The 27,964-nt window shown below is 45.4% G+C and overlaps 1 protein-coding gene across 2 annotated transcripts in view; it reads left to right on the top strand.

Moving 5' to 3' along the window:
* Positions 1 to 27,964, top strand: part of SLC7A1 (solute carrier family 7 member 1) — a 46,872-nt gene that overhangs the window by 5,431 nt on the left and 13,477 nt on the right. For both annotated transcript variants that reach the window (XM_056328037.1, XM_056328036.1), the window contains exons 2-5: positions 17,688 to 18,071; positions 22,169 to 22,327; positions 24,586 to 24,760; positions 26,638 to 26,762. In XM_056328037.1, coding sequence (XP_056184012.1) covers positions 17,702 to 18,071; positions 22,169 to 22,327; positions 24,586 to 24,760; positions 26,638 to 26,762 — 829 coding nt within the window. In that variant the 5' untranslated portion in view covers positions 17,688 to 17,701. The remainder of the gene's footprint in view (positions 1 to 17,687; positions 18,072 to 22,168; positions 22,328 to 24,585; positions 24,761 to 26,637; positions 26,763 to 27,964) is intronic.

The following is a 27,964-nucleotide window of genomic DNA, read 5'->3' as shown; positions in this document are numbered from 1 at the left end:
GTGCCACTTTCCATTATAAAAGAAATACCCTACAAAATCACCTTTTAATTTTTGCTGAGATCAGGGCTGCTTCCAAGGATCTCCTTTCCCAGACTGCCTCTGCAGTAAGGTTGGAAGGTGTTGTGACTCTGTGTATAGCAGGCAAACAGAAGGCCCTTCTGTGACTGGTAATGCTAGTAGTAGTTTAATTCAGGGATGCTGATATGGGAGGTTTATTCACATGTGTACATGGCAGGAGTAAATTCACTGTAAAAGAAATCACTGTGATTTGACAAATGAACTGTTTCCTTAACCTGAAGGAGAGCTTGCTTTTGTTGAGTAAAGGATCCTTAAAATAAGCTAGTTGGGAAAACTGCATTGTTGAATTTGTAGAACTAGTTTATTTTGTTGAAATGACTCTCTTGCAAAGCAGTGTCAGCTAGCAATGTAAATAATGTGATGTACCTTTAGAAAATATTCCTGAGGGGGTTAGTTGGCTTAGGTAAGCAGAATATAGTCTTTCATCCTTGGGTTGCTGATTAAATTCCACTTGGCGTTGCACACAGTGTGACAGCTGTTTGATGACCCATATGAGATAATTCCCAAGCAAAGAATGATGCTGCATGCTGTGCTATTGTTGGTGGGTTTTCCCTCCAAGAAGTTCACAAAACACTATGACCTGTAACATGTGTTGTGAAGATTTTTATTTGTCTCACTTTGCAGTGACAGTCAGTGCATCAGATTGGTTTGTGTGCTTGTATCTTCTGAAAGCTGGGAGCAGGCGATTAAGAAAAATACAGCAAAATCAACTGTTTTTCGCGTTACCTAGAGCAGAAACAGAAGGTTTTTCACAAATTATTTGCAGTATCAATCATGTAGCTGCTAAAAGATAGTGATGATGAATGTATAATATAATTGTCGCCACAGGAAAAAATGTGATGTAGTTGAGGACCTGACTAACTTGTCCAGCACTGTTTTAGCAACCCATTGAATAAAGACAGATGGGTGCTGTATAGAGAAGTAGTGATCAAAACAGGTATTTAAAAGTCTGTCTTTCAATCACTACCTGAATTTGCCTGATAACAGGTTTGAAGCGCAAGGGTGCCGTACTGTTACATATCTGCTCATGCTGACTACAGATGCATTAAGCAGGTCCTTTCTGCCTGTGCAGTCTGCTGGAAGAAAGGAGCAAAATGTTCTGGCACCCACAGCAGGACTGAAGTGTAACACCCAGAAGTCAGCAGCTGAATGATGGATTAATGTGGAGGTGCCACATCTTGGAGGAGAAAAACAATAGGTGTTTGTTGGGATTTTGGAAATGAGAACTTCTGTGAGACTAGAGTGGGAGTTTGGCCTCTAGCATCTTTTAAGTTCAGGAAAGGTACCAACACAAGCAGTACAGTGAAAAGCATAACAGTGAAGTAACTGGAGAAGAGCAGAAGCAAAATGTTTTTATGCTTTGCTCTGGAGGTGCTAGGATCAATGGTTGGTCACTCCTGAAATCCAAAGGTTTGTCCAGGAAACAGTCAGTCTCATTTTTGAGGAATGCAAGAGTAAGGATGAGTCATTGCTCTTGTGAGGCAAGTGGGTTTCTGAATTGCTAAAGCCCCAGATATCACTAGACTTGCATGTCTTGGATCTGTCTTCTGTGAACAGTTAATAGATAAAAATATTAAGGTGTTTTTGCTTCTGCTGGCTCTAGGTTTAGTCTGTTTTCTGTCTTGAGCTGTCTGGTGGAGTTTTCATAGAAGTCTGCTGGAGCCCTGCAGTAGCTGGGGAAGGCAGGTGTCTCTGGAGGGCCATTCCTCCTGTATCTCCTCCAAAGGGATAAATTTATACCTCGAGGTGCCTGTCTTTGCCTGTTGGTTACAGAGGGGAGTGAGATGATACCCCAAGCCCAAATGTCTGCTTTGGAGTTGGCAAAAGCTAGTCAAAATGAATCCTACCCCTCCTGATGTGTTTGGTATGTGAAAAAATACAAGGATGTCCCCCAAGGAAACTTGTGTAAGTGATGAAGCCACGCTGTTGTGCTTTGGCTGCTCCAGATAAAGCATCACAGATGTTAGAGTACTTTTGAACCTGCTTTTCCCTTCGAAGGAAATACCTGGAGAGCAGAACAGCATGGTGCAGGGCACCATCAAAAGTACAAGGGCAGCTCTTCACTTTTCATGCTGCTGTTCAGACCCTTGGGGGAAAATGCTAATTATCATTTGTTTCGGTTATTTTGCTTTAAAACCATTAATTTTTTTTCCAAGTCCCAGTACAGTGGAGCTAAGCAGAGTATTTACAGTCAGTAGCTTGTTTCCTTCCTGCTGTCACTTAAAAGAGCCTAGCAGCAGCAGAGCTTATTATACTTCAAAGTTTCTTGTTCTAGATAAGTGACATGGGGAGAGATGGCACTGTACGTGCTCAGAGATGTATGTTGACATGTATAATGCAACATCTCTCTGGAGACTGTTGTATTTGGGTCTCTCTGTGTACCTTCCCAGCCCTGTAAATATAGTTAAGAGAGATTTCCTTTGATGCCAGAATGATGTAGAAAAATATAGTAAGGTTTTGAAAAGGTATTAGTACACTGGGTGATACCAGTCATTTTTCTCCCGATAAAAAGTGCATATTTACTCCAAACACTGTACTTCTGCTGATGGGGATGCAGTTGTTTTTAAGGATAGCAGTATAACTGCCCTTGACGGGACTATGTGCTGGGCACCTTCACTGACCTCTGTTGCTGGGTTCTGGGTGCAGGTTTTGAGGCAAACCAGGCTTCTGATGAGGGGCAAAGAGGTACAGGTGATAATTCCAATAAAATTAGAAATCAGAGTAAGATTTTAGCCTACAAATTTGACAACTACTAGGCTGATGGGTTTGAGCAAAAACAAAAAAAAGATTTGCCATATACTTTTTATTCATGGGAGTTAATCTCTTGTGTAAGTTGACCTGTGCTTCTGAGGGAGCCAGAACAAATTCTGTTCATGGAGAGATGTGGGTTACGAGGGCTGGCTTTCTGCCGCACAGACAGCAAAATAAACTGTAAGGCTGGCTACAAGGTAATGCCTCCCCTTGTGCTAAACAGGGGGGCTGAGTCCACGCTGTATTTTGCGGTGGCCTCATGGCTGGGCTGAGGCCAAACCTGCCAACTTTTTGCATTTCTTAAATGCTGATATCTCTGCATTGTCCCTGCTCTCCCTGCTCCTCCAGCTGACAGGTCCCTTAGTGACAGTTACAAGCTTTCTGCCAAAATCCCTTTTTGGGCTGGCCGGTGTGGAACCTCCACATTGAGGGGGTGTGGGGGTTCCCTCTGCATGGCATTCTCAGCACTGAGACGTGGATGCAGCTTGTGGTCTAGCTCCTGGTTTGGCTGGTGGGTGTCATCTTTGTTTTGTTTTGTGGGGTGGGGTTTTTTTTTTGAGTGGGTGGGGGGGGGTGGACAAGACCCAAACCAACTTTAGCAACTCTTGATTTGATCCCAGGCAGGAGTGAGAAGCCTTTTGGTTGTACTTTGAGAAAGGGTCTGAGATAAAGATGAAGCAGGCTGTGCTTGGACATGATTTTTTTTTTTTTTCTCTATTCCCAGCCCCTCCCCATCAGCAGCCTTGAACGTTAGGGTTAGATGGTAGCAAAACTCCCCTTAGACAACAGCTTTCCTCTCAGGGAGCTGGGGAGAGCTGAACGGTGAGCTTGTGGCTAAAAAAAGAGTGTTTATCCAAAGCAAACACACTCCACACCTACCTTGCTGTGAAATGTAGTTCTGCATCAGTGTACCTAGTTTCTGATAAGACTGACTTGGGTTGAATATATCGAAGCTGGACTCTGATATCTCTGTGTGAAAACAGGAGTGGCGGGTTACCCCAACGTCAGACTGGTCAAACATCATGCTTGTATCATTTGCCATGCTCTCTACTTATTTTAGGCTTAAATGCCTAAAATGGTTGCAATTTTCAGAGGCACTTTGTAAATCCATCAACACTTAAGAGCTGCAGTCTTTACAGTGACAGCTTGTGGGATTATTTACACAACGCTTCTGAGACTTAATTTTTTTCCAACAGTCAGACTAGTAATCCCATTTTGTATACTTTTTTTTTCAGTTGAGTGCTCCTGTCCTTTTGAATAAGAGATTTTTACTAGCTCTGGTAGTGTAGACTGAAGAACTGCAGAGCTGGGCAGGACTGGGTCAAAAACTGAAGTGAAAGTGGGTGACGTGCAGTGTGAAGTTCTAATAGCAAGCGGGCAAGTGTGTGGGTGAAGCTGCCATGGAAACCACTTGTGGTGCTTGCCAAAAAGACCAGACTCTGCATCGCTGCTATTCCTAAATACTAGTCCATTTTTAGCTGCCCTCTCTGCTTACAGTCGTTGGGAATATTGCAGAGGGCAGCTGCCTGGGAAGTGGAGGAAGGTGTGAAGATGATGCAATGTGAGCAGCTTGTTGCAAGCCTGAGGGCAGCACGGGCAGTGATGCTGGCTCGGCTGGGAGAGCCAAGGTGGGCAGTCGTGGCTGGGTTGGTTTGATCTCAGGTGAGAAGTGTGTGCCCACTGCCTTGCCATGGTGAGGGATGGCCAAAGGTGTGGTGCTTCCTCACAGGCCAGGAGGTGAGTGTCACATCCATCACTTCTGTGCATGCTGGTCGCACTGCTGGAGGCGGGGGTTATACCCCCCCCTCAAATGTGGGGGTGGCAGGTGGCTTTTTATCACCTCCCCTCTCTTTCTTCTTCATACAGCGCCATGCTTTACCTCCTCTGCTCCACCTCTTTGCACCATCCTCAGCTCCCCTTTTGCTGTGGGTGTCTGTCTAGACTACACTGATGTGGACATATCCTGTGGTCCTGGCGGCTGGGCTCCATGGCTGCCCTGCCCAGCCCAATTTCCATCCCAAAATAACAGTCCCTGGTGAGGCATGTGTCATGGACTGGCAGTGGAGGGGGTGTCATTAACCATCAGGGAGTTGAGACGTTGCCATATTCTGGTTACACTGGAAGTGTAGCCACACCGTTGGTGCTCAGCATCTCCCACTGCCCAGACAGTCTCAGTTAGGGCTTCCTCCTGTGCTCTGCTCCTCGCGCTGTTCCCAGGAAGCTAGCGCATCAGCAGACCCTCCCAGTCATGTGCTGTTAGCTCCTTCGGCACTGAATGACCCTGGGGTAAGTCTGCTGAAAGGGCAGTACTGGCTTGATCAGACGGTAGCATTCGGTTACTGCTTTTAATCCAGTGTGTGTGTGTGTCAGGGCACTGTCTCTCAGGCAAAGGTCTTCCTGAAGAGCTCTCCAGTGGGAATTACTTGTCCACTAGGCAGCTGCCAAGAGCCACCCCTGAAACTGCAGACACACAGCATCTCAGCTGCAGGAGGGTGTGTGGCTGCACACACCAGCTGAAGGGAGTGTGAAGTGCTTGTTTCTGCCTGCGATGATGAACATGTGGGGCTTGGAAGTAGCTTATCCCTTCCCAGCCCTTGAATTATGGCTGGAATGTGGGAATACAGAGTCTAAAAGTGAACACTTTAAAAATGCTCCTTTCACATTAGGCTTCTCTTTGGCATGGTGTAAATCATGTTTGCAGAAAGCTTTAATGTTAGGTCTGCACTCATGAAAGTGCTCTCAGAAGGTTCTAAAATATTTTTGAATGCAGCTGGCTTGCTTAATGAGAAATTAACTTCAGTTTCTTCAGAAAAGGGAAGATTTTTGTAATTCTTCTTCTGTGTTGAGCCACTATCCAACAACCATCGGTGCAGGGCTGTCAGGTCTGACTCAGAGGGCTGCACGGGGCAAGCCCTTGCGAATGGCCTCCAAATCAGTGGAAAAACTCCTGGATTAATAAAAACATTTTTCTAATTCCTTTCTAATGACTTTATTTTGATTGTGTAAGTCCAAAGGAGTGATACAGCATATTTTGTTTCATAGAATCCTAGAATGTTATGGGTCAGAAGGGACCTTAAAGCTTGTCTAGTCCAACCCCCCTGCCATGGACAGGGGTATCTTTCACTAGATGACATTGCTCAAAACCCTATCCAGCCTGGCCTTGAACACTTAATTTGCAGATGCAGTTACGCAAGGATAGCAAAACCTTTCTCAGAAGCCTATAGTCATCTTGATGTAAGGCACAGGGAGCCCTGAGACTTGGGCACGTGCAATTTCTGCTCCCCTTCCTTCCTGAAGAAGTGAGTGTCCAGTGCGGGCTGAGCTCTCCCTTGTGTGGGCAATTCCTCCAAAGTTTGTTAGAGGATTTCCTCTACAACCGCTCTTCAAACACTTCCACCTCTTGCACAGAAACACTTACTGCTTTCCTGGTAAAGGGTTCCTTTGCTTCGGGTCAGTACCTGTTCTCGTAATGGAGGAAGTTTTTAACTGGGACAGCAGCATGGTGATAAGCCATGCACCAGTGCTGGGACTGTGCCTGTTGGAGAAATAACTGATGTACAGATGTGCTGGTCCACGGGGCTGGCCAAACCCTGGTCCATGGTCCGGCATGTTGCTTGGGGGGGATGCTCCAGGCTGCTGGGCAGGGGTGACCAGGGTCTGCTGCTGCCACATGACCCTGCCACCAGCTGGAGCTGCCACTGCTCACCACAAGCTACCTGCTGACCTCCACCTGCTCTCTGCTGCTCAGGCTTGTACCAATATCCACTGGCTTATATGCACTTTGATCTGCCTGTTGTTCACAGCTGAAAATCCCCACTCAGCTGTGCCCTTCCTCCTGGTGAAATGATGGTGTTCAGGGAGTTTTGTCCTTCCTTCTGTCTGGCTCATTGGGTGCATCCTACATCTGTGCAGGATGGCAGCTGTTGTTCTGCATGAAGGTTGGGGCTCTTATTTGTTGTTTGTTTTCCCAATACTGTTTTAATAATAAACAACTTCTGTCTTGGTCTGATTTGCTTCCTTATCACTTAAGGGATGTTTCCCACATTTTTTCCAAGGACTGTTGTCCAATAACCATGACTGGAGCTTGCTAAATGGCATGGCCCAGCATTTTGGCTAAGCAAAGCTTTGTCTTTGCCTTATCTGGCTTTAGAAAGACAGAAACTCACTTACTAAATAATGTTTACCAGAACACTTACTTTATTTTTTGCTTGATGCCAAGGCTGAGTCCCTGGCAGATTATGGGCTATGTGTTGCTTTGAGTAGATCCCTTGCAGTCTGTTTCAGGCTTTCATTTGGGAAATCTCAATATCAGCGGAGATCCGCTGATCAGGTTTTATGAAAAATGGAGGGAGTTAAATAGAGTAATTTTCTTGCAAAATGTGATCTGAAGCTATGCTGAGGAACTGTTTGAGGAGACTGTACTAGAGCTGGTAGGAGACTTTACAATTAGATCCTTTCTCATCAGAAAACAACGATTCATGTAATGAGAGAGGTGCGATGCCCTTTATCAGCTAGGCAGGAAGACATCTCCTTAACTTTTTGATTCCTGAGGAGCTGTGGGTGGCAAATTTGATACTGTCCTCCTCCAAAGAGCTGGGTGCTGTTTTGAGGTGCCAGAGGATCCTCACTTTCACTGGATGGTACTTCTCAGGTGGGAATCCATCCTGGAAAGTGGCCCATCGCTCTCTTGTCTCAGCTGCTGTCTGTAGTGGCTTGCCATCTGGTCAGTTGTAGGCACAGCATTGGGTTTGTTTCAGTGATGCTGCTTGCAAAGTGATTCCCCAGGTGGTTATTGTGGTACAGCTACAGGGACAATGCAGGTAGCTTGAGGAGAGGAAGATCTGATTTCATAGTTTAACCCTACCAAAACAAATGTGCTGTCTGACTGCACCTGAGTCTTCCCTGCTTTGAGGCATGTGTTATATCCAGTCTCTGTTCTAACAGGTATTTTTCTCTCTTGTTCTTGTAACATTTGGGTGGTGGAGACTCTGATCTTACATCCTGTTCTAGCCTTGCATTGTGCCTGCAGTTGGAAAGTGGTTGTCTTATCAAATTCCCCACTGCAAATTAAGCCGATTAAGTTGTGTGTTTCTGCAGTAGCCAAAAAGGGGAATTAACGTCTATCCAAATTTCCACGTGTTGTATGGCTTAGTGTGTGCCATGCTTGGTGTTAATCACAGCTGAAGCTTTGTGGAGAAGAATGGGCACCACTGGGCTTCCATTTTGGAGTTTTTTGAAGCTTGAATTCTGGGAGGTTGAAGCATTCCCCTCAGGACTTTCAGAGCAGGAACCTCTCTATTTTGGTCAAAAATCACTAATTGTTTCAAAATGGGTTTCGTGTATCATGACAAATAACCCACATAGAGTTTTCTGCAGATAATGAGGCAAAACATTGAAGTTTGCCTGCTTTAAATTTTTGGGGAAGTTGAGACTTCTTGTCTGGATTTGGGGAAAAAGACAGTCTTTTCCATCTCAGGAGTTGTCCTGGGATGAGAAACTTCTGTTGTTGGTACAGCCAGCAGCTGTGACAGTATGGAAAGCAGTTAAATGAGCTGCAGCACCCTGCCATTCTCCTGAGGCAGTGCTGGAGCACCAGCATCTTCATGTTCAATGGGACTTTGTGTTCCCCACTTAGTAACTGATGGCTGGCAAGTGGGTGGCATGCAGATTAGACAGAGTACCTCACCGCTCCTTTTCCAATGGAAGAAATTCTCCAGGGCTGCGAGGTGCCTGGAGAAGTGCTGGAGATGCTGCCTTGGAAATGTCCCTTACACTCAGGAGCTTGAGGAACAGAAACCTGCACCATTCCAAGCTGTCTGTGACAGCGGGCTGGTCCCCCAACACTACCTCCCTCGTACTTGTTAAGGCAGTTACACTCAACAGAGGAGAGTGCTATAGTCCCCTTCTTATAGGCAGTGTGTCTTCAAGCAGGTGAGTAAGGCTGTGTTTTGTATACACTGCACAGCCACGTGTGTGTGCTGTTATCTGTGCTTAGTGTGTAGTTTATATTTAACTGGATGGCTTCCTTCTTTTGAGTAGCAAATGCCTTTCTAGTGGCTGATCTTTGTTTTTTAACAATGGAACTGTCATTTCGTATACATATATATATATACACACACTGATGTAATTGACATTTCTGTAATGTATATTGAGATATATGCACACTTGTGAAAAATAAAAAATACAATTATGGCAATCAAGAAGGGAAAACTTTTAACAGCCCATGGACAAGACATTCCTTGTCTGATGCAAATGCTTCACCAGGTCAGTATTCCTTTACGTAACAGTGAAAGCAATGCAAAGAATTAGAGTTACTTTGGTGGCTTTTGGCTTGGACTCCTTGCCATTACTGCTGCTATCATGGGATATCTTCCAGCTTTGCGTAATGCTAATGTTTGGTCATGCCTTTATTTTCATCAGCCTTTTTGCTTGTGGCAGGCATCTGCAAATGGCGACCACAGCTTCTGAGTCGGTTCCTGGCACTTGTCCTAGGTGTGTTGTCTCTAAACTGCCTGCCTTGTCCAGCACAGCTGATGGGGACACTTGCAGCAGCTTTGGGGACACAGCCAGATGCACCTTAGGGTCTGATGCCACGTCTTTTGCTTCTGTTTCAAAAAGTCTTGAGATAAGTGTTTAAATGTCTGTGGGGAATGTTCCACATCTGCTGTAGCCATCTTGTCTCTGCTCTATCACTTGTTGCAAAGTAACATAATAAAACATAGGAGAATTTCCAAGGCAAGACGTTTTGGAAAGACATATCTGACACAATTCCTGCTTTATACTGTGAAGGATCACGTTACACACATCACACCAGGGTTGACGTGCCTTGGTGTGACTATTGACTTTCCTCGTTGTACTTCTGAATGATACTTCAAAAAGCATTCAGTGTCCTGGCTTGGTCCCGTACAATGTATAACCTCTTTGCATTTAGGAGGCTACAGTCAAATCTGACACCCCAAATAAAGCTAATGTCAGTAGTAGGAATTGAGGGTTTCTACCTCTTCTTTTTCTGTGCAGGACTTCTCTGTGAGTGATACTACCTTGAGGATGGAAGTAGCAAACTCAGCCTTTTGGAAAGGGCTCCCAAATGGTTTTGTTACCTTTGTGTTGATCAAAAAGTTGGCATAGTCGCTACATACTTGTTCAGGGAGCTGACCTGTGTTTAAACTAGAGATAGAGGGCCAAACCCATTCCACATTGTTTGTCAGACATACCAACGTGGCCTAACTGCTTCTGCAGTGATGGTACAGTGGTATGGGAAATACATTTGTTGAAGACCAAAAAGATACTAAGGAAAATAAGACTGTCCACAGGACATCACCTTGCTGTGACAGAAGGCTACTAATGGTATTGGAGGTTCTCACATGTTTCAAAACGGATATAAGCATACGTGGGACAACGTTGAGTGCGGACTTCTGTTTGTGCTTCCTCTGAGGAGATGATTTGGGACTTCGTTGCACATGCAATGGGGCTAGGCTTGGGTTTTCTTCTTTCCTTAGTAGAAAACTCCTTGTTCTGCATAATTGGCTTTAATTTTATGCTCTTCTGCAAATTGGAGAAGAAAATTCTCAAGAGCAGCAAAGTCTTGAAATAGATAAGGAGTGGTTTTTTCAGAAGCTGAAACAAATTGTAATTGTTTAGGAAGTGATAGTACTGCTTGTGTAAAATGGTGCCCTGTCAGCTTATTTTTACACGTGGTGTTTTATGTTTAGCTGGACAGATGTTTGTTATGGTTTACTTTTTGCTGTTAACCAGATGCAAGATTGCTTATTTTCTTATGGGATTGTTTTGAAGAATGTCCCTTTTTAAAATGTTGTTAATGGGGAAGGAAATCTATTAACCTGATATAATAGGTATGTTAACCATTAGATAAGAGGAGGAAGAATATCTTATTTTATTTGAAAATACAATACAGTCAAGGCACAAAAATTTGGACGGGGAACAAAAGTAACAAACACAAAATGCACTGTAAATAAAAGACAAGGACCAGTAGCAGTGGGTGGAATTTGGCCCCTATTGAAGTCGGTGGGAGCTTTGCCATTGACTTCAGTGGGACAGGATTTCACCCAAGGATGTGGCCCCTGCTCCAGGTCCACCCTGCTAGGTTATCTAGGTGCGTCATTGCTTCCCGCTGCTCTCAAAGCCCTCGGCTCCTGCTGAAACATGAAGGTGCCCAGAGCCTTGGGGTAAAGCTATTTCCTACCCAGGGTCTGAGTGACCGGGGCTTGCAGCTCCCTGAGTCTCATCAGAGAAACCAGAGCTAAAGCAGGAGTGAGAGCTAGGTGTGTGCAGAACAAAGCTGATCTGTGTTCGTTCAGATCAAGTTTCCTCAACTTGAAGGTGGTTATATACCATCTGGTAACGTTTCAGGAATAATTTATATTGTTTTATGTGATTAGGACTGCATTGTGCCACAGGAATACTGACCGTACATTCAAAAAAAAGCTCATCGTTTCAAGTATGGTTGGGAGTGGGAGTGAGAGGAACCAGCCCAGAACACATTTCCTCACTTCAAAGGCAAGAACGGCTGTTTCAGAAAGCGAGATCACAGCCGGATCCAACTTCTAAGGAGGGAAAAACCATAATCTCCGCCAAAATCACCCTTTGATACAATTGCAAAGATAACAAATTATATCAGAGGAAAGGTTTTGGGCAGAGGTGTAATGGCCCCCTGCATCCTGCTAAACCAAAAGATTGTTCTCCCCCCCAAAAAAAATCCCACTTGTCTTTATTGAAGGTCTCTTTGCCAAGCTACAGTGAATATAATTGAAAGTGAAAGGTTGATTTAGTACCTGCTGTTTCAAAAGCAACAAAAACATGTGAAGAGATGCTTAGGTTGGTGATCAGTCGTCTGAGAGATGAAGGGCAGCGCTGTGTGTGAGGGATGCAGAACATGGCTGCAGTGCAGGTATCTGCGGGTTGTAGGAGGTATTTTGTTCACAACAGAGACGCTCAGATTTTCTGATGCTTTTTGAGCAGGATGAAGTTGATATCTTGATCTTGAGGTCAGCCAGAAGAACACTGTCTGCTGGCATTAAACCAACTGCAGGATGTCGGCCTTAATTTTCAGGTCTGTCATAATTAAATAGCCCATCTTCTAAACAAATTATCCATAAAAGCAGTTCTGCTTTATTTTTGATATCTGTAGTACAGCTGTGAACACCTTTAGATATGCCTGAGGGAGCTTCAGAATGAAATCGTTTTGAAATATGTCTGTGGTGAGATACTCTTGAGTGATACATAAGCTTGAAATAAATCACTAGATTTTAATTTTTTTTTTTTAACGAATAAATCTTATGCCCCCCCCCCCCCCCCAAAAAAAAAAAACCAAAACCAAACAACCCCCCCCCCCCCAAAAAAAAAAAAAACCCTTGCCAGATTTGTGGCTTGATCCTCCATCCTTGCAGGGAGGAGCTGTTTCTCTGCTGGGGATGTTGCCCCTCCCCAGCCCTATTCTTGCCAAAGAAGTGATTTGCCATGCCTTTGTACCAGATACACCTTCATTTTCAATGCAGAGATAAAACTCCCATTGGCTTGGGAAGACTGAGTCATGTTCGTTTTGCAAGGCACCAGATTTAGTTAAGTTAAATGGCTATGTCGGAAATAAAAGGTCTACCGTTACTGTTATGTAGTACCTTTTTTGAAGCAGAAGCCTTGAGCCAAACCCTGAGAGTCTTGTCATCTGCAGCTCCTTGTGTATCAGTGGTGGTGGAAGGAGGAGGGAGAGTGGCTCTCATCTGTGGGGAGCCTTGGTCCACCTCCACCTGGAGGCACTTTCTAGACAAAGATCGTGTCAGGCTGCACAGCCTGACCTCTGCATTTTGCTTCTGTTCACTGCAGAGCATGTCTTCCTTAGAGCTTTGTGTGGTGTACGGGGGCAGTAGGTCACTTACACACTGCAAGCAGACGTACCATTAGTGGCATCTAGCTCTTAGGGTTAGCCCCCTTCCTGTTGTGCGGGCATCGTAGAAACTCCTGTGTTGATGAGTGAGTTCACACCACAAGTCTTTTCCTTCTGCACATTACATGGTCCAACCCTGCAAGACACCCTCCTCCCTCACCTTCATTTTCCACGTAAGGGATACTCGGTACCTTGTAGGATGAAAGCCAGTATGCTCAGCAAGGTTGATGTTAACTTGGAGGTGCAAACCCCGAGAAACACAAAATAACGTGTTAAGTCACTAGGGCTTGGGGAGGCCTGGACATGTAGCCTCAGCCAGGGTGAAATGTCTCGGGAAGATCTCCTGTAAGCTTCTGTGGTGGTCCCCTGTGGTTGGTCCAGCTCTACCTCAGGAGTCCATCTGGGCTTGCCCAGGGGCTCTGTGCGAAGGGCAGGTGAGCCCTGCCCACCAGCACTGCATCTCTGCGGACCTCCCTGGCTCATCGCTTGGCTTCTTGCTGAGCTGTGCCATCTCTACCACCTTTCCACTTTCTGTCTTTATTAATAGCCTTAGCTGGGACTTCCCTGTATTCTTCTGTGTTGCTTCTAACTCCTCTGTTCAGGCCGTTGAATGTCTAAACCTTGCCATAAATACTTACAAGAAGTAAACTGTTTTTCACCAGTCCTTTGGCAGTTCTTGATGTTTCTGTACTGCAGAATAAACCTGTGTTTGTCCTGAAATCCAGAGTTTGGTTCAGAGTCATACTTGTCTTGACTTTCACACTGGCTTTGAAAAATGAATCTATTAACACATCTCCTGTGGGTATCTTGCTTATAGTTGGCTACAGTTTATGGCAGGGGTTTCTTTGTTTTGTTTTGGAGGGCTTTTTTGTATCATCTGTAGTGGTTGTTCTTATTTCTTGCTGCATAGCACTGGGATCCTCCCTGTTTCCTGGAGCTCCAGACTGAATGTAAGCCACCACAGGGTGGATGAGTTAGCCCCATTGCTGTGGTCTTCATAGGATGCAGGCATCAGTGGGATCTCTGCATCACTCTGGTGGGAATTAAGCAAAGTCAAGGACTTGTGTTGTCCTAGAAAGCAACGATATGCATAGGGAATGCTCTAGTGCCGTGCTTTTCTTGGCACCTTACCCCAGTTCAAAGTTCAGGATTGCCTTGTCCCTGCTTTGGGAAGGTCTGCAGGGGAAAGCAATTAGCAGAAAGCAGTCCTGGCTGGCATGGATTTGGGTAAGGTTCAAGTGGGAAGGAGACTGTGTGAGTGAACGGACATAGGCATGCACTTAGGTAAAAAGAAGATAGTTTTCCCTCTCTGTGTGCATTGGGAATTGCCATGGCTCATGAAACAAGGTTTTTGTAAGATTGGCTTGAAACCTGCCTTTTTCCAGCAGTCTTAAATCCATGTCTCAGAAGCATGTTTGAAAGCTGTTGGTAGAGGAGACAATTCCCAACTCGGTGGGACTTGTAAATCCTCAGCCTTGTTCCTGCAGTTGCAATTACTTTCTCGTAGTAGGGTGTTAGTGTAAGGCCAAGAGAAAGGGATTTAAGCCAGGGCTTATGACTTGTGTCTTGGAAAAGCAAAGAGGTTTTTCGATTTTATAGTTGATGCTGCGGTGACAAAATTGAAGCACTGAATTTAGTAGCTGACTTGGTTAATTAAGTTTCTTAGCGTGTATTTTCCCACCTTTTACACTGGGTTTTAGCTGGAGCTGATGAAGTACCAATCTTGACCATACTGTAAATTGCACACTAACATCAATAGTATGGTGAGAATAACGTGCAGGCAAAAATACTACTAAATGCAATGTATACTGCTGTTCCATTATTGGTATACAAGGCAGTATTTGTTGGAAAGTGAATGCCTCAGTCCAGCCTTGCAGCTAAGTAAAAGAACCTTCTCATTTTCCATAATTAATGAAGAAACATTTTAAAGTCCTGGTGCTAAAGCCAGGCTTGATGCTGCAGTGTGGGAATCTGGCTGGGCTTCTTGAAGCTACAGATGCAGTCTGAGATGGAAGATGACATTCATCCATGTAGGCTGTGTCCACGTGAGCAAATAACACAGCCTGTAGAGTTGCAGAGCACAGCAGTTGCTGCTGAGAATCTGATGTCGCACAACGTATCTTACAGGGGAGGCTCTCCTAGAGCTGTTCCTGCAGGCTGAGCACCCATCAGGTGTTGGGATGCATTACCTATGCCCCTGCAGCATCCACAGGTTTAGTTTCATGCCCATAGTATTGGGTTTGTGCACTTCATGAGCTCTCTGCAGTGTGAATCAAAGTGTGATAAACCGGGCAACCAGGACATTCACTTTTAAAGTACTCGTGTTCAGGACAGAAATGCTAATGCACATTAAATAGTTGAATGCAGGTCTTATAGTAGTGATTTTGGTTCCCAGAGCCAAATCTGTTTGTAAAAGTATGGTCAGTGCCAGCTCTATTACTCTGGTTTAGGTTGTCTGTCATCTTTGGTTGGAGTGTGGCTCTAGCGATGTTCAGAGCTTCTTGGTGCTTGTCACAATTGTTGGACTTCCTCCACTGGAGGCCCATTCAAGGTGAAGAACATGCCTTGTTACGGCTCCCCCAGCACTGCCTTATTTTAATATGTGTTTTTCTGCATATATGAATTGGAAGTAATCCAGCAGGTCCTATGGAAACATCCTAGCTATGGAGAGCATCATTATCCAACTGCCAAATTCTGAATGAGGACAATGGTGCTGGGATGAAGGCACAGTGTGGTCTGAGGAAAATGGCTACAGCCAGTGGGAGCAACACTCAGAAGAGGAGGGTGGGGGACAATTAGTCAGAAAGAACCAGGGCATAAAAATGGTGGTGAACCAGCAAAGTGAAACCTCTGCCAAAGCAGGAGGTGGTGCCTATTGGCTGGAAAAGAGTGAAGAGAGAAGTGAGTTTACCTGTGAAAGACTGGCAGATCCACCTGACGGTTTTATTTGATAAGAGGCACAGGAAAGGTGGGGGGGCACTATTGTTTGTTTTACTTTTAAGGTTAAATTGAAGAATGATAGCTCTCCTTTATCCTGACTTGAATAAAGCTTTTGATGCAGTGCCATACAGGAAGTTTTTTAAAGAAGACGAGGACTAGCAGGAAACTGGCATGGTGCAAAAGGGACTTCTTAGTGAGAAGTCGGGGACTGGGAGAGGAAAACACACTGGTAGAGGAGATACCCACTGGAGTTCTTAGTGGTTGCTCTTTGGATGCTCTTGCTGCTTCTGATGGTTCCTCTTGATGCAACAAGTAGATGGGTGCTAGTGGGATATGCTGCTGTTCAGAGGGTGGTTCAGAGGTGGACAGTTGCAGGCAGAGCAAGGCACTGTCCATATCTTTGGGGCTTGGATCACTTACCTTTGCAAAATGAAGGCTGAGAGGTTATGTCTGATCTCTAAAGGTTCACTGGGGTAACCACTCAAGTGGGGAAAGGCCATTCTTTGCACAAGAGCGTGTGAGTAAATGCTGCTGGCCAAAGCGTTTTGGTGGAGCTTTCTAACAGTGGACGTAAGGCACCTAGAAGTTTTTAAGGGAAGGCCTGATGTAATGCCATGGTTTCCTGTGACAGCTGGGGCTAGGCAGTGTAAAAAGCAAGAAATTCCTTCTGATGCTGTGAAGAGGAGGTCTCTAGCTGTTCTCTAAAGGCAAGGACAATTTTGAAGCAATGTACTTAATTTTTTTCAGAAAGAGTAAGACAGAACTTCCATACCCAGGCTGTGTCCAAGGACACACATCTTGAATGGGCAGGCTCCCTAACAGCATTAGTTCCACAAATGTCCTCAAGGACCTGACACCCCCCCACCGCTGGCCATGCTAGTTTGACCGATTGTATACTATTACTGTCTGTGTTAGGTGGACACCTATGCAGATGGTGAAGTTTGTAGGCTTGGCGAGTTGCATAGCTAAATCTTCCCCTGGGATAGCACTACAAGATACGTGTGTCTAATGGGAAAAGGATTTCCTAAGGGATTCCTCCACAGAGAGGGGTTTACTTTACCATGCTGCTAATCCCATCATAAAGTGCCAAGCAGGGGAGCTGCCCCGGAACTACTTGCACGCAGAAGCCACCGTGCCAGCAGGTTCGTAGACAGGAATAGCGCCGTTGCTGCAATGGGACTATGGCTGGAAACCTGTCCCGTGGTTTCATCAAACACCCCCATCCTGCAGTCCTGGGTGGGGCAGGGAGGTTCAGGGAGCCCCACTGTGCTCTTGCTTCAGATGTTGCAAATGCAAAATAGCTCCAGCCTTTGCCTCAACGTAACCACGTTAAAACTTGATTCTGTGTGTCCTTTTTCCTAAATTATGCCTGTTTCAGCCTGCGCAGTTGTCGGCAACAGCAGCCTGTGCTACTGCCTGTGGCTGGAGTTTAGAGAGGGGAAATGTCCCAGCGGGTCTGTTTGACTGCAAATGGTGTCACTGACTGCAGCGTGTAGTCGTGTTGTGCTCTAGGGACAGTAGCATGTGTGGTGCCTTATTCTGGGATGTAATGCTCATTTCTTAGTGCACTCTGAGACATAAAAAATACGTGTAAGTACATCTCTCTCTCTCTATATATATATATATGTATGTCTTTTATTAATTCTCAGCCCTGGAAAACAGTTCTGAAATCCTAAAGATGGGCTTTGCATTTTTGGCTTGCCCACTTGTCTGTGGACTGGGTAGTTGTGGAGTGGGGTGGGAGCTGGGGTGTAGTGCTGCATCTCTCCTGGGATCGCGCAGGCTTCGCGGCGTGAACTGGGAGCAGGAAGCAGAAAATGCTTTGGGTTTGTCTGTTTTAATTCCCTGTGCTAAGCCTGGGTAAAATGCTGAAGGAGACATTCTGCCATGTAAAAAGATGGAAGGTGGGAAGGCTCGTTTGTTGAAATGTAACGGGGCTGTAGCAGTGCACCTGTGCAGTGATGCTGTTTCAGAGGGTATCCTGGTCGAGGTAATGATTGCAGCATCTTTCTTGCAGGCCCAAACACGAAGATGGAGTGTCAGAAAATTATCAATTTCGGAAACCAGCTTCTTCGCCGGAAAAATGTGGACTGCACTCGAGAAGACAGTCGGCTTTCACGATGCCTCAACACATTTGACTTAGTGGCTCTGGGTGTAGGCAGCACTTTGGGTGCAGGTGTCTATGTACTGGCTGGAGCTGTGGCACGGGAAAATGCGGGACCTGCCATTGTTATCTCCTTCTTGATTGCTGCCTTGGCTTCAGTGCTGGCCGGACTCTGCTACGGAGAATTTGGTGCTCGAGTTCCTAAGACGGGATCAGCTTATCTCTACAGCTACGTGACCGTGGGCGAGCTGTGGGCCTTCATCACAGGGTGGAATTTAATCCTCTCCTATGTTATCGGTAAGTATGGCAGGTGCAGTGCAAGACCTTAGTGTTAGTGTAGGATGGCAGCCTGGTTTGGGCACGTGTGTTACTGATAGAAAATAGGTGCTGCACTCCCGCACTCCCCGAGGATTTCAGGACTTGCCTGTGGGGTGTATTGCTGGTGGCTCTGGTCAGTCGAGGTGGGTGGTGTGCTGCAGGCTGAAGGTTTGTCCCGAAGCTGACTGATTGCTGCTGTGATTTCCTTTGAATCTCCATGCCGTCCTTCTGGCGTCCCCTGGCTGCTGCACACTTGCTGGGGACAAAAGTGTGTTCCCTCTGCTGGGAAAGAAGCCGCTGATGGAAGGATGCTTTCATACAGCAGTATCGGTACTCTGGGCCTGTCAAGGTTTAATTCATGGTCCCTTTGAGGCCTCGAGATCAGAGTTTTGTCTTGTGAATGGCTGCAGGATCAAGTTTAAGGGTGGTCTGCAGGTTCACAGTCTCTGAAACATCTAAACCAAATCCCTTCTAAGCCCTTGACTCCCACTAGGAGAGGCCTTGGATCAAGCTCAGAGCGTGCAGTGTACAGCTCAGCTGATGCATTAGAACTAAGCCACACTTTGGTAATTAAGGATTCGTGTCTTTTTAGGCACACTGTCATCATGCCTGTAATTAAGGCTGCAGCCAACGTGCCAGTTGAGAGTGAAGACTTACTAGTTAAAATGAAAGACATTGTTATGCTAAATTATTAAAAGGAGGGTGTTTTTTTTTTTTAAATGCATTTTATGCCATGTGTAGCTGTGGAGATCAGCTCCCATGGTGCTGTGGAGGCTAAGATCATATGAAGACCCATACAGTGACATAGCAGTTACTTGGCTGAAATGCTGGCTCTGTTTTGTTTGCTACCTGAAACCTTTTCCTGTGCCTTTTTTTTTTTTTTTTTTTTTTTGTTGTATAAGAAACGAGATGATGAAAAGCCAGAGTCAATTAAACTCATCTCCTTAGGAAATATACGTCCTGTGGTTCTTTTATGAATCAGGTTGACTGCAAGGAGGGGATAAAAATAGGGTTTATTTAAAATTAAGTTTATCATTTTCTTCAGATTTCTGAAATTGACTCTGCTTAAGCTACATGCAGAAAAATTGAACAGGCTTCTTGGTCATTTATCTTCTGTTCCAGAAAGGTAATGATAAATCATCTCCTCCATGCTACCTCTCTAGGTATGTGGCCCTTCTCACCATAATACTGGACCACAAAAATGACTGGCATAGGCTGTGGATGCTGTCCCAAAACCTGATTCTGCAAATACATGATGAAAAGATTTCCATACTGGATGTTACAGTCCCAGGATCTGGGCCGAGGCTGGTATTTCTGAGATATTTTTTTTTTTTTTTGTCCTCTTATAATGGCTTGTGAAGCACTTCCTCAGTTTTTATTTTGGAGTGGGCTGCTCAGTGTGTTACCACAAGGCAGAAAATTCACTGAAAAAAATAAGTGGATATTATCCATTAATGTGTTCAAACACAACTTTGTTACTTTTAATTCACTCTTGTGACAAAAATATGTGTTTGCATGTTTGAAATTGCCTTCCTCATAACTTGGGAGGAAGGATGGCTAAGCAGGAAAAACAACTGAGGGAGGGTGTGAGCTGTATCAGGTCTCCTTTTTTTTTTTTTCCTGTATCTTACCCAGCCTTTCTCCCTGTACTAATTGCCTCTCTTGTGAGCAAGGACGACTCCCAGTAGTTGGCAGGCACATGTTGCAGTTCAGAGCTGTGGATTGAGAGGGGGCAAAAAGCCAATTTTTTTCATGGCCGTGCTGCAGGAAATGCCAAGCAGTGCCCCTGAAACTAGGTGGTGGGAGCTTGCATCTGTAAGGGGCTTGGCTAACTTGGTGTTTTTATGCTGAGGTTCTCGGACATCTGTTCAGAAAGTATTGTGGGGGTGGAAAAAGAAATCCTGGGCTCCCGGGATGGGTGGCCAACAGGTTGTTGACTTGTGACTTGGCTTGGAGGAAGACTAGTGTGGGGTCTTGGAGGTGGGTGATGGGTAAAAATGGGCATCCAACTGATCAGTTGTGGTCTAGACAGAAGGAAGGTGTCCAGGACTAGGATCTGGTGTGAACTTCCTTCTGGGCTGATGTGGGTTTGGGGAACCGTGCCAGACTGTGGGAAGCGTTTCAGGAACTGGAACCTGGTGAGGGCTGATACTACGATGAGCATCCCTGATGAGTAGTTGCCATTGGGGTTTCCTGGGGCATGCGGTGACCTCCTAGCCTGTGCCTGTTCCTGCAGTGAGCCCTGCACCTGAGCTCCGCGGCTGTCCTGGGAGCTGTGTGCTGCAGGCAGGAACCAGCTTGGTCTGGTGAGGTTATGCTGACCCAGAACTAGTAAATCCTCCTTGGTACAAGGCAAATGTCTTTGCACTGTTCTCTCTAGCAACATTAAGGTATTATCCAGGTGCCTGCAATGTTGGAAGAATGTCAGATTCCCCCTGCTCCCTCAGGGTTGTTGGTTACAGAGGGTTTGGGATAAATGGTTGGTAGTTACATAGAACTGGCACGCAAGCAACTGGCATCTAATATAATACATGCAGGAGCTGGTTGTTCCTGTCCTACAACATGAACTATTAGAGCCAGGACAGAAAAAAAAAAAAAGCAGCACTAAAGAAATGGCCTCCTCCATCAAATCATGCCAAAGTTAAGCTGAAAAATTGTAATGTGGTATACAATAACTTCTGGAGCTTTTCAAGATTAAATCAACAGCGCTGATGTCCCAGTTCTTTAAAAGCGTTCACACTGTGCACTTCGCTGCCTCGGTGAATGGCAGTCTCCAGGCAGGTCCGATCTGCAGCTTACTTTTCATACTTTTGCAAAGCTGGATTGGGGCAGTGAGCGTTCCTAGCTTTGCTGCAGGTGCTGCCCACAGCTGCTGCAGAGGATTTGCTGTAGGTGAGCACAGATACTGTTAGACACGATTGCAGCTGCCGGAGTTGGGACCTGAACACCTGCTGACAGGTGAGTGTGTCAGGACAAACTGTCCTAGGTAGAAGGAGGCTCCTGACAGCGTTCTCTGAGGAACTGCTCTGCAAACTGAAACCAAACCAACCTCTTTTTTTAACTAGGTAATTATGTACAGTAGTAATTCTAGCATGCAATTAGATGTGGTTATATATAGTATACCGTATAAGACACGGGGAGTATAACTATAACTTTAATGCATGAGAGGGAGAAATTGGCTGTTACCCAAACCTACTTATTTTACACAATGCTGTCACTGTCTGGTGCTAGCTTTTTGTTGTTACTATTTCAGTCTCTGAAATTACTCTTCTGGCCTAGACCATGTCCTGGACTTGGCCTTCCTGAGGCTCCAGGTTCAGTTCTCAGCCTGGCAAGCTGTGCATGGTGTGATGCTCTCGGGAACCGCAGCAGCCCCAGCGGGGGAAGCCTAAGCACTTGCTGCAGGCAGGAGGAGTTGTGCCACTTGTTGGGATCATCACCAGCATCCTGCAGGAGGCTGACTTATGGTCAGATAGCCTGTAAATTGCATCAGTCTTTACCCGCCTTGGGTGCTGTAGCACTGGAGGGCAGAGCAGACTCGCATGCTGCTGGAGCGCAGAGCTTGGCGAGTGTTGTGGTTCAGGCTCTGGTGCTCTAGTGTTGTGCTGCTGGACGCCACATGGCTTCTGTAAGGTCCCTCTGCCTGGGCTGCGGTCACCCAGCTGGGGCTGTCAGGGACTTCTGCAGCACAACACTCAGACCTCTCTAGTAGCAGAAATTACCAGGTTTGGGGGAAGTTCAGGCTGCTGGGGGTGTAAGGAAAAGGTCAGTTTAAGCAGTATCTAAGGCAAAGCTGAGGTTTACTAAGAAGCTGAACTACAAGGATTTTTTTTTATCTTGTCAGCTGAGCATGAGCCTGAGACCCACCACCTGTGTGTGTTACCATCAGAGTAGATACCAGGCATGAGTACAGGCTGCAGGCTGGATCTGCAGAGGAAAGCCTACTCCCAGCACCTGAGAAGCGCGCACAAGGTTGCTTTGAGTCCCTCCATTGTGAAAAGCCTTGCAGGGTGCCCCCGGTTTGAAACATGTGCCAGCCACAAAGGGTGATCTGTGTCCTTTCTGTCCTCTGGCAGGAACTTCGAGCGTGGCCAGAGCGTGGAGTGCGACGTTTGATGAAATCATAGGCCAGCACATTGAAGAATTTTGTAAAAAATACATGACGATGGATGCTCCTGGAGTGCTAGCAAAATACCCAGACATCTTTGCAGTGGTGATAATCATCATCCTAACAGGTAAAACCTTGGAGAGGTTTGTGAGTCTTGGACCTCCTCCTGTAATTTCATTCTTTGCTTTTGGAATAGGCACAAAGTTTTTTGGAGAACATATTAAAGACTCTTTCTTTGCTACAAGTGTTGGATTGACCTACATAGCTGCTGTGGAGTTAGCACAGGACAGAGCCTGTTTACAAGGTTTTTAATTAGAGGGGAGTGTTCTTGATTTTTTTTTTTGAGCCACTTTTAAAACCTTCAATCAAATTTTATACAAGGAAGAAAAGAAAAGATGACTTTTTACCCTCAATCAGGTATGAAAGTTTAATCCTTCCCTCCACAAATCCTATTACACAAGAATTTCATTCTGTTGCTCTATCAACCTTATTTCCCCTTTGATAATCTGCTAAATTTTGGTGCCTTGAGCCAGGAAAGTGAGAAAAAAACCCCATGGAAGTCAGTAACAACCTCATGTACTCCTGTTTTGGGTTTTTAAAAAATATATATGGGCTTCAGTTTGCATCAGTGAATGGAAGAGTCCAGAGAAATAAATGTGGGATCAACAGTCAGGCCCTCTTTTTTTCTAAAAATGTGCAAAGGCTTTGATCGGAATTTGGAGAAGTTTTGAAAATTTGTAAAATTAAAACCTTTCTGAACTTCTACCTCTACTCCAGCTGGGCCTTGCAAAGCATTCCCAAATTTAGGCATATTTTAACAATTATGCTTCTCATGTACCTCTCTGTGGCTGCTATAATGCAGAAGCTGCAGCGTCACCCCAGCCGAGTTATCCCGGCATTTCCCACTCTGATCAGAATGGCAGTCTCACAGCATGAGCTGTGCTCCTGAGGACAGGCTTCAAAAGCAAGGGATGCTTTGGCATCTGGGTTTGCATTTGGATCTAGGACTGTGTTGAGGACTGCTCAAGTCAATAGCAGCCCTCTCTTTTCAGGACTACATCTAAATAGGAGAGATTTTCCGCTTTGTTTATTTGTATATAATGAGTATTGCTCAAATTTCAAATTAGAATCTGGTCTTTCACCTCAGATACAATTTATTAGGACTCCTTGCTTTAGCTCTACCAAGGCATAAAATTATACAGATTACAGATGACTTTATTCCCCTGCATTGAGCAAGTTCCCTGGATTTTAATAAAAAATGCAAACCATTCTTTTCTACAAAAGCTGCTGAATGAGCACCTTTAGTCCCAAATATAAGCACTACAAGTTTATTTCGGCTTGCACTGTCTTGAGCTTCGGATTTTTACAAGGTACCTTACAAGTTTTGCTGGGCAGGGAGACAGTTTTATCAAATACTTCCCTGATGTCGCTGTCTCGGCTGATTTCCTATTTTAATAGAAGGAAAGGTAAGTGCACAGGATGCTCCTCTCTCCTTGAAGGGCCTTGGAACAGCAGTAAGGACACCCTGTTGTGCTTCTCTTCTCCCTCAAGCCCATTTTTTGCCCCCTCCCTCAGCTGCCACCGTAGGTTTCTGTTAAAGGTTTGTGTTAAACGGTTTGAGTTCTTGAAAGTCAAGTCACCTGAAGAGCAAACGCAGGTTAGCAGAGCTCATTGTTCTGAGAAGCTGAGCTATGCCTCAGTGAGATGCTGGTTGCCAAAGCCTGTAAACGTGCTCTTCTTCACATAGATGCTCTTAAGACCACAGGCTGAAATCCTGCTCTTGCTGAACTCGCTGACAAAGCTCCCTCTGATTTAAATGGGAGTGGTGTTCCCAAGATGCCACCTTCTTCTGTGTTTTCAGCACTGGAAGTAGCTGTCCTCCCAGATTCAGTCCCTGCTCATATTTTCTCCTGCTTCTAAGGAAAGATGTTGTTCATAACTTCTGCATGTGGCCAAGACCTCTAAGACTATTCCTTCATGAAAAAGCACTTAGGGTGCTTTCTCCAAGTCTCTGGGTGGAGTTTGAGGCTGTGTCTAGGTGGCGTGGCGTAGCGCCATGAGATGATCGGAGCTGGCATTGAAAGTGCTGGAAGCAGCTTAGCTGTGTTAGCAAAGCACTCTACCAGGGGCCTGTGCCAAATGGGCATGCTGGGTGGGAAGGTGTGTCACATCCTGCACTAGTAATGTCTGGGCTGGAGTCCTCGTCTTCCTTCTGGGTGAGTCAGTCCTGACCTGCCTGAGCTACTTGCCTTTGTGGAGAAATGAGGGATGAGATGAGATGTGGGCAGAGCACAGCACGAACGGAGCTGGGCTACCTCTGCAAGTCCCCAGTGCTTGTTGCTGGTGGTGAAATACCTGACTGCCTATCTGCCATTTGTTCCCCAGGGCTTTTAATTTTTGGCGTGAAGGAATCTGCCCTCGTGAACAAAGTGTTCACCTGCATCAACATCCTTGTCCTCGGCTTTGTCATGGTCTCTGGCTTTGTGAAAGGATCTGTTAAAAACTGGCAGCTGACTGAAGAGGATGTTTACAACACCAGCCACAGCATTTACAGAGACAAGTAGGTTGGATCTTTTCTTCTCGTGTCTGAAATTGATGCATCTTCAATGGTACATTTATAGGGGAAGTTGTGATGTAGAAAACAAGTGCATGGGATGGCTCCCTCCTTTTGGAGGCCAAGCTGCCTTCAGTGGATGTTTGCTAAAAGCAGGCTATGCTGATGGGCTGAAACTGATAGAAGATAGGCTGTGTGAGCATGGTCCCTGCTGCAGAACTGACCGTTTCCAGCCTCATGACCAGTACGGCATCCAAATATGAGAGAAAAGAGCCTTAAAACAACCTCCTATTCAAGGCTACACCAGGCTGGTTCTGGTACCTGTATGAAGCCGTGACCAAGTATAGCTCTGTAGTTTCTTTGGGCGCTTGGGCAATATCCTTGAGGCACCTTTGTACCTTTTGGAGACCTTGTCCCAAACGCCTCAGTAAAATGAAGGCAAGTTGCAGATTATTTTAATGCATTGCAGCAAGCATATCACAAATCCATTTTTAATGACATTTTTCTACTTGGCCAAAATCCTGTCTTCCTATACAAGATCAAAATTAAGGCGCTTACAAGGGTTGCCAGTGATACAAGGCTGTTCATTTTTGCTTGAGACTATGCAACATGTCATGGGGGCCTTTACATATCTCCATGTACATCAACTTGGTCCTGGCTTGCTATCTAAACTCTTTATGCTGGCTTGCAAGGAAGCACAGTTTGACAAAAACTGGAGAGATTCATAAATGTTGCATGGGTCAAATCTGGCTTGTGTACAAGCTGTTCATTGACCCACTCTGCGAAATGCAGCCTGCTGCAAATTGCTTCCATAGGAAAGGTGCCCTCCTCCTTCCCTGCTGCTATGCCCATGCAAGGAGCAATTAGTGCAATAGCTTCGAAGTGTAACTGTAGCTTTTTGACCCGTAGCACTTACTATTTTTGTAAAATCTATCTGGGGTTTACTTCACTTTATTCACCATTTCCAGAGTTATCTACATTTGGGTTGTGCTATTTCTGCAAATAACAGGCTGGTTTTCATCTTAAGTCTCAACAGAGCTTCTATGAGAGAGTTCAGATGCTTATACCTGATAAGACTTGCAGATTTGGGATTTAGTTTAATTTAATTGCCTTAATTCATCTTTACAAAGGCTTTTCCTTGAAAAAATGACCTGTCACTTGAACTGAAGAGTGTGTTATACATGACAAACACAGGCACGTGGATCTGGGGTCTTGACCCAGAGTGCACTGGGATCAGTATGTGTCTGTCTGTTGACTTTGGATGAGGCTCAGCAAAGCACTTGGTGCATCAGGGATGCAGGCTCTCGGCTCCCTCAGGGTCCCAAGCATGGTTTGGTTATGAGCTTGGCACGGGGAATTTTGAAAATGGAGGATTGGGTAGATTTATGACAGTCATGGCACCGTGCTTTGCTCTATTGTCTACTCACTTTCACCTAAGATGGACTCAGATAAAGTGTAAGTGGATGTTTTATATGTTTCTCAGTCTTCAACTTTCATAATGAGATGCTGTGCTTTTTCAAAAGCTTATGTTTAAATGAATATGCGTATCTACACACATGGGTAATATTAGGAGAGGGATTTTAATATTCATGCTATTTTCTCCCTGTCTGAGCCAAGACATTTTTATCCACCCTCAAAAACAGGTGGTGGGAACAAACCGTGAACCATTTTTATTCCGTGCATTCCCCAGGCTGTTGCAGGGCAGCACAAAGCTCAGCAGTGGGTAGGGCTTAGCATTTTGCCTGGTAATTTTATGCTAGCCTGTGAAAGAGAGAACATGTTCCTTCAAACTCCAGCTTTGGGTTTTTTTACGAGATAATGTGAATAGTTTTGTTGCTCCCACCTAGGCAGGATGACTTCTAACCCAATGCCGTGCCTTTTAGTCAGACACAGGAAGAAAAACTCCATGGTGTCGGAGGGTTTATGCCCTACGGATGGAAAGGAGTCCTCTCAGGGGCAGCCACGTGTTTTTATGCTTTCGTGGGATTTGACTGTATTGCTACTACAGGTAAGGGCGAAGATGTCTTCACTCTGGTTATGAACCTGGTTGCTGGTAGATTGGCTTTCAGTACAGCACAGGTAATGAGTAATTCAGGGCAATGCATTCATCATTCTTCTGAACCTCAGCCCAAAATATATTTTTGTCTCCTAATAGTCAAAGTGCTGAGTGCGTCCAGGTCCTGGGGTGCCTGAGTGTTGACTTCTAGCTGCCGTGGCAGGCAGCTAGACTGTATAACCCACAAAACGAGCTTTCTCCCTTCTTCGCCTGCAGGGCCCAGGCTCATGGATGGTCACTGACGACACTTACCAGGTCAGACTCTACAGAAAACACATCCAGCTTTACCAGTTAGGCACACAGGGAAGGCCCAGGTTCAGATGCCTTGTATGACTGGTGAAGTTTGAACCTCTAGCTCCAGATGATGCTTTAATTGACAGGTTATTCTGCAGTAGGGTTCTTCAGTGCCTTCAGCTGAAGAAGCTCCACTGGCTTGGAGTATTTAAAGAACCAGAGAAAATGAGCCTCTGGGGAGTCATTTGCAGCCTGAAGCCGTACCTCAAAATCAGGGGGAGTTTTTATCTCCAAAGGTTCAGAGATCCTCTGGAAGAGAAACCATTAGCATTTTCATATTTCCCCTGGCTAAGAAGAATCTCAGTTCCCTGGAGAAAGGAAGGATTATCCTTAATTTCACATTTGGCAAGAATTGAATTGCTTCAGAGCTGAAGCAGAGGAGGGGGAGATCATCACAAAGACAAATAAAGCAGTACTGCTTCTTGTTCCAAGGAGTTTGAGGAGTGCTTGCTCTGTTAGTCCAGCCAGCCCTAGGGCCTCTCCTTGGAGAAGAAACACATTCATCTGCCTTTGACTTAGGTGCATGGGTCTCTGCTTATTGGTTCATCCTCCTGAAATGCCAAACCTCAGGGAGCTCTTGCTTTCAAAGAGCTGCTTTGTAGGACAGGGAAAGCTCAAAGCTGTTTCTTAAGCAGTGCCTGAATTCGGAGGATTTTTTTTTTAATCATTTGTCCCAACTTGGTTGTAAAAAATTTTCCATAAAAACTAGAGTGAGTCCTTTTTTAAGAAGGATTTTCAAAGATCTTTGTGATTTCCAGGTGCTGACAAATGTTTGTCAGGAGTGACAGGAGCAGCAGGAGTGGGAGTGATCAGGCTGTGGTATGCCACGTGGACGAGGCAGGCCATCAGCAGCATCACGG

This window comes from Falco biarmicus, chromosome 2, assembly GCF_023638135.1.
Source record: "Falco biarmicus isolate bFalBia1 chromosome 2, bFalBia1.pri, whole genome shotgun sequence".
NCBI lineage: Eukaryota > Metazoa > Chordata > Aves > Falconiformes > Falconidae > Falco > Falco biarmicus.
The sequence above is the reverse complement of the archived record's forward strand: the minus strand, read 5'-3'. Positions and strand labels throughout refer to the sequence as shown.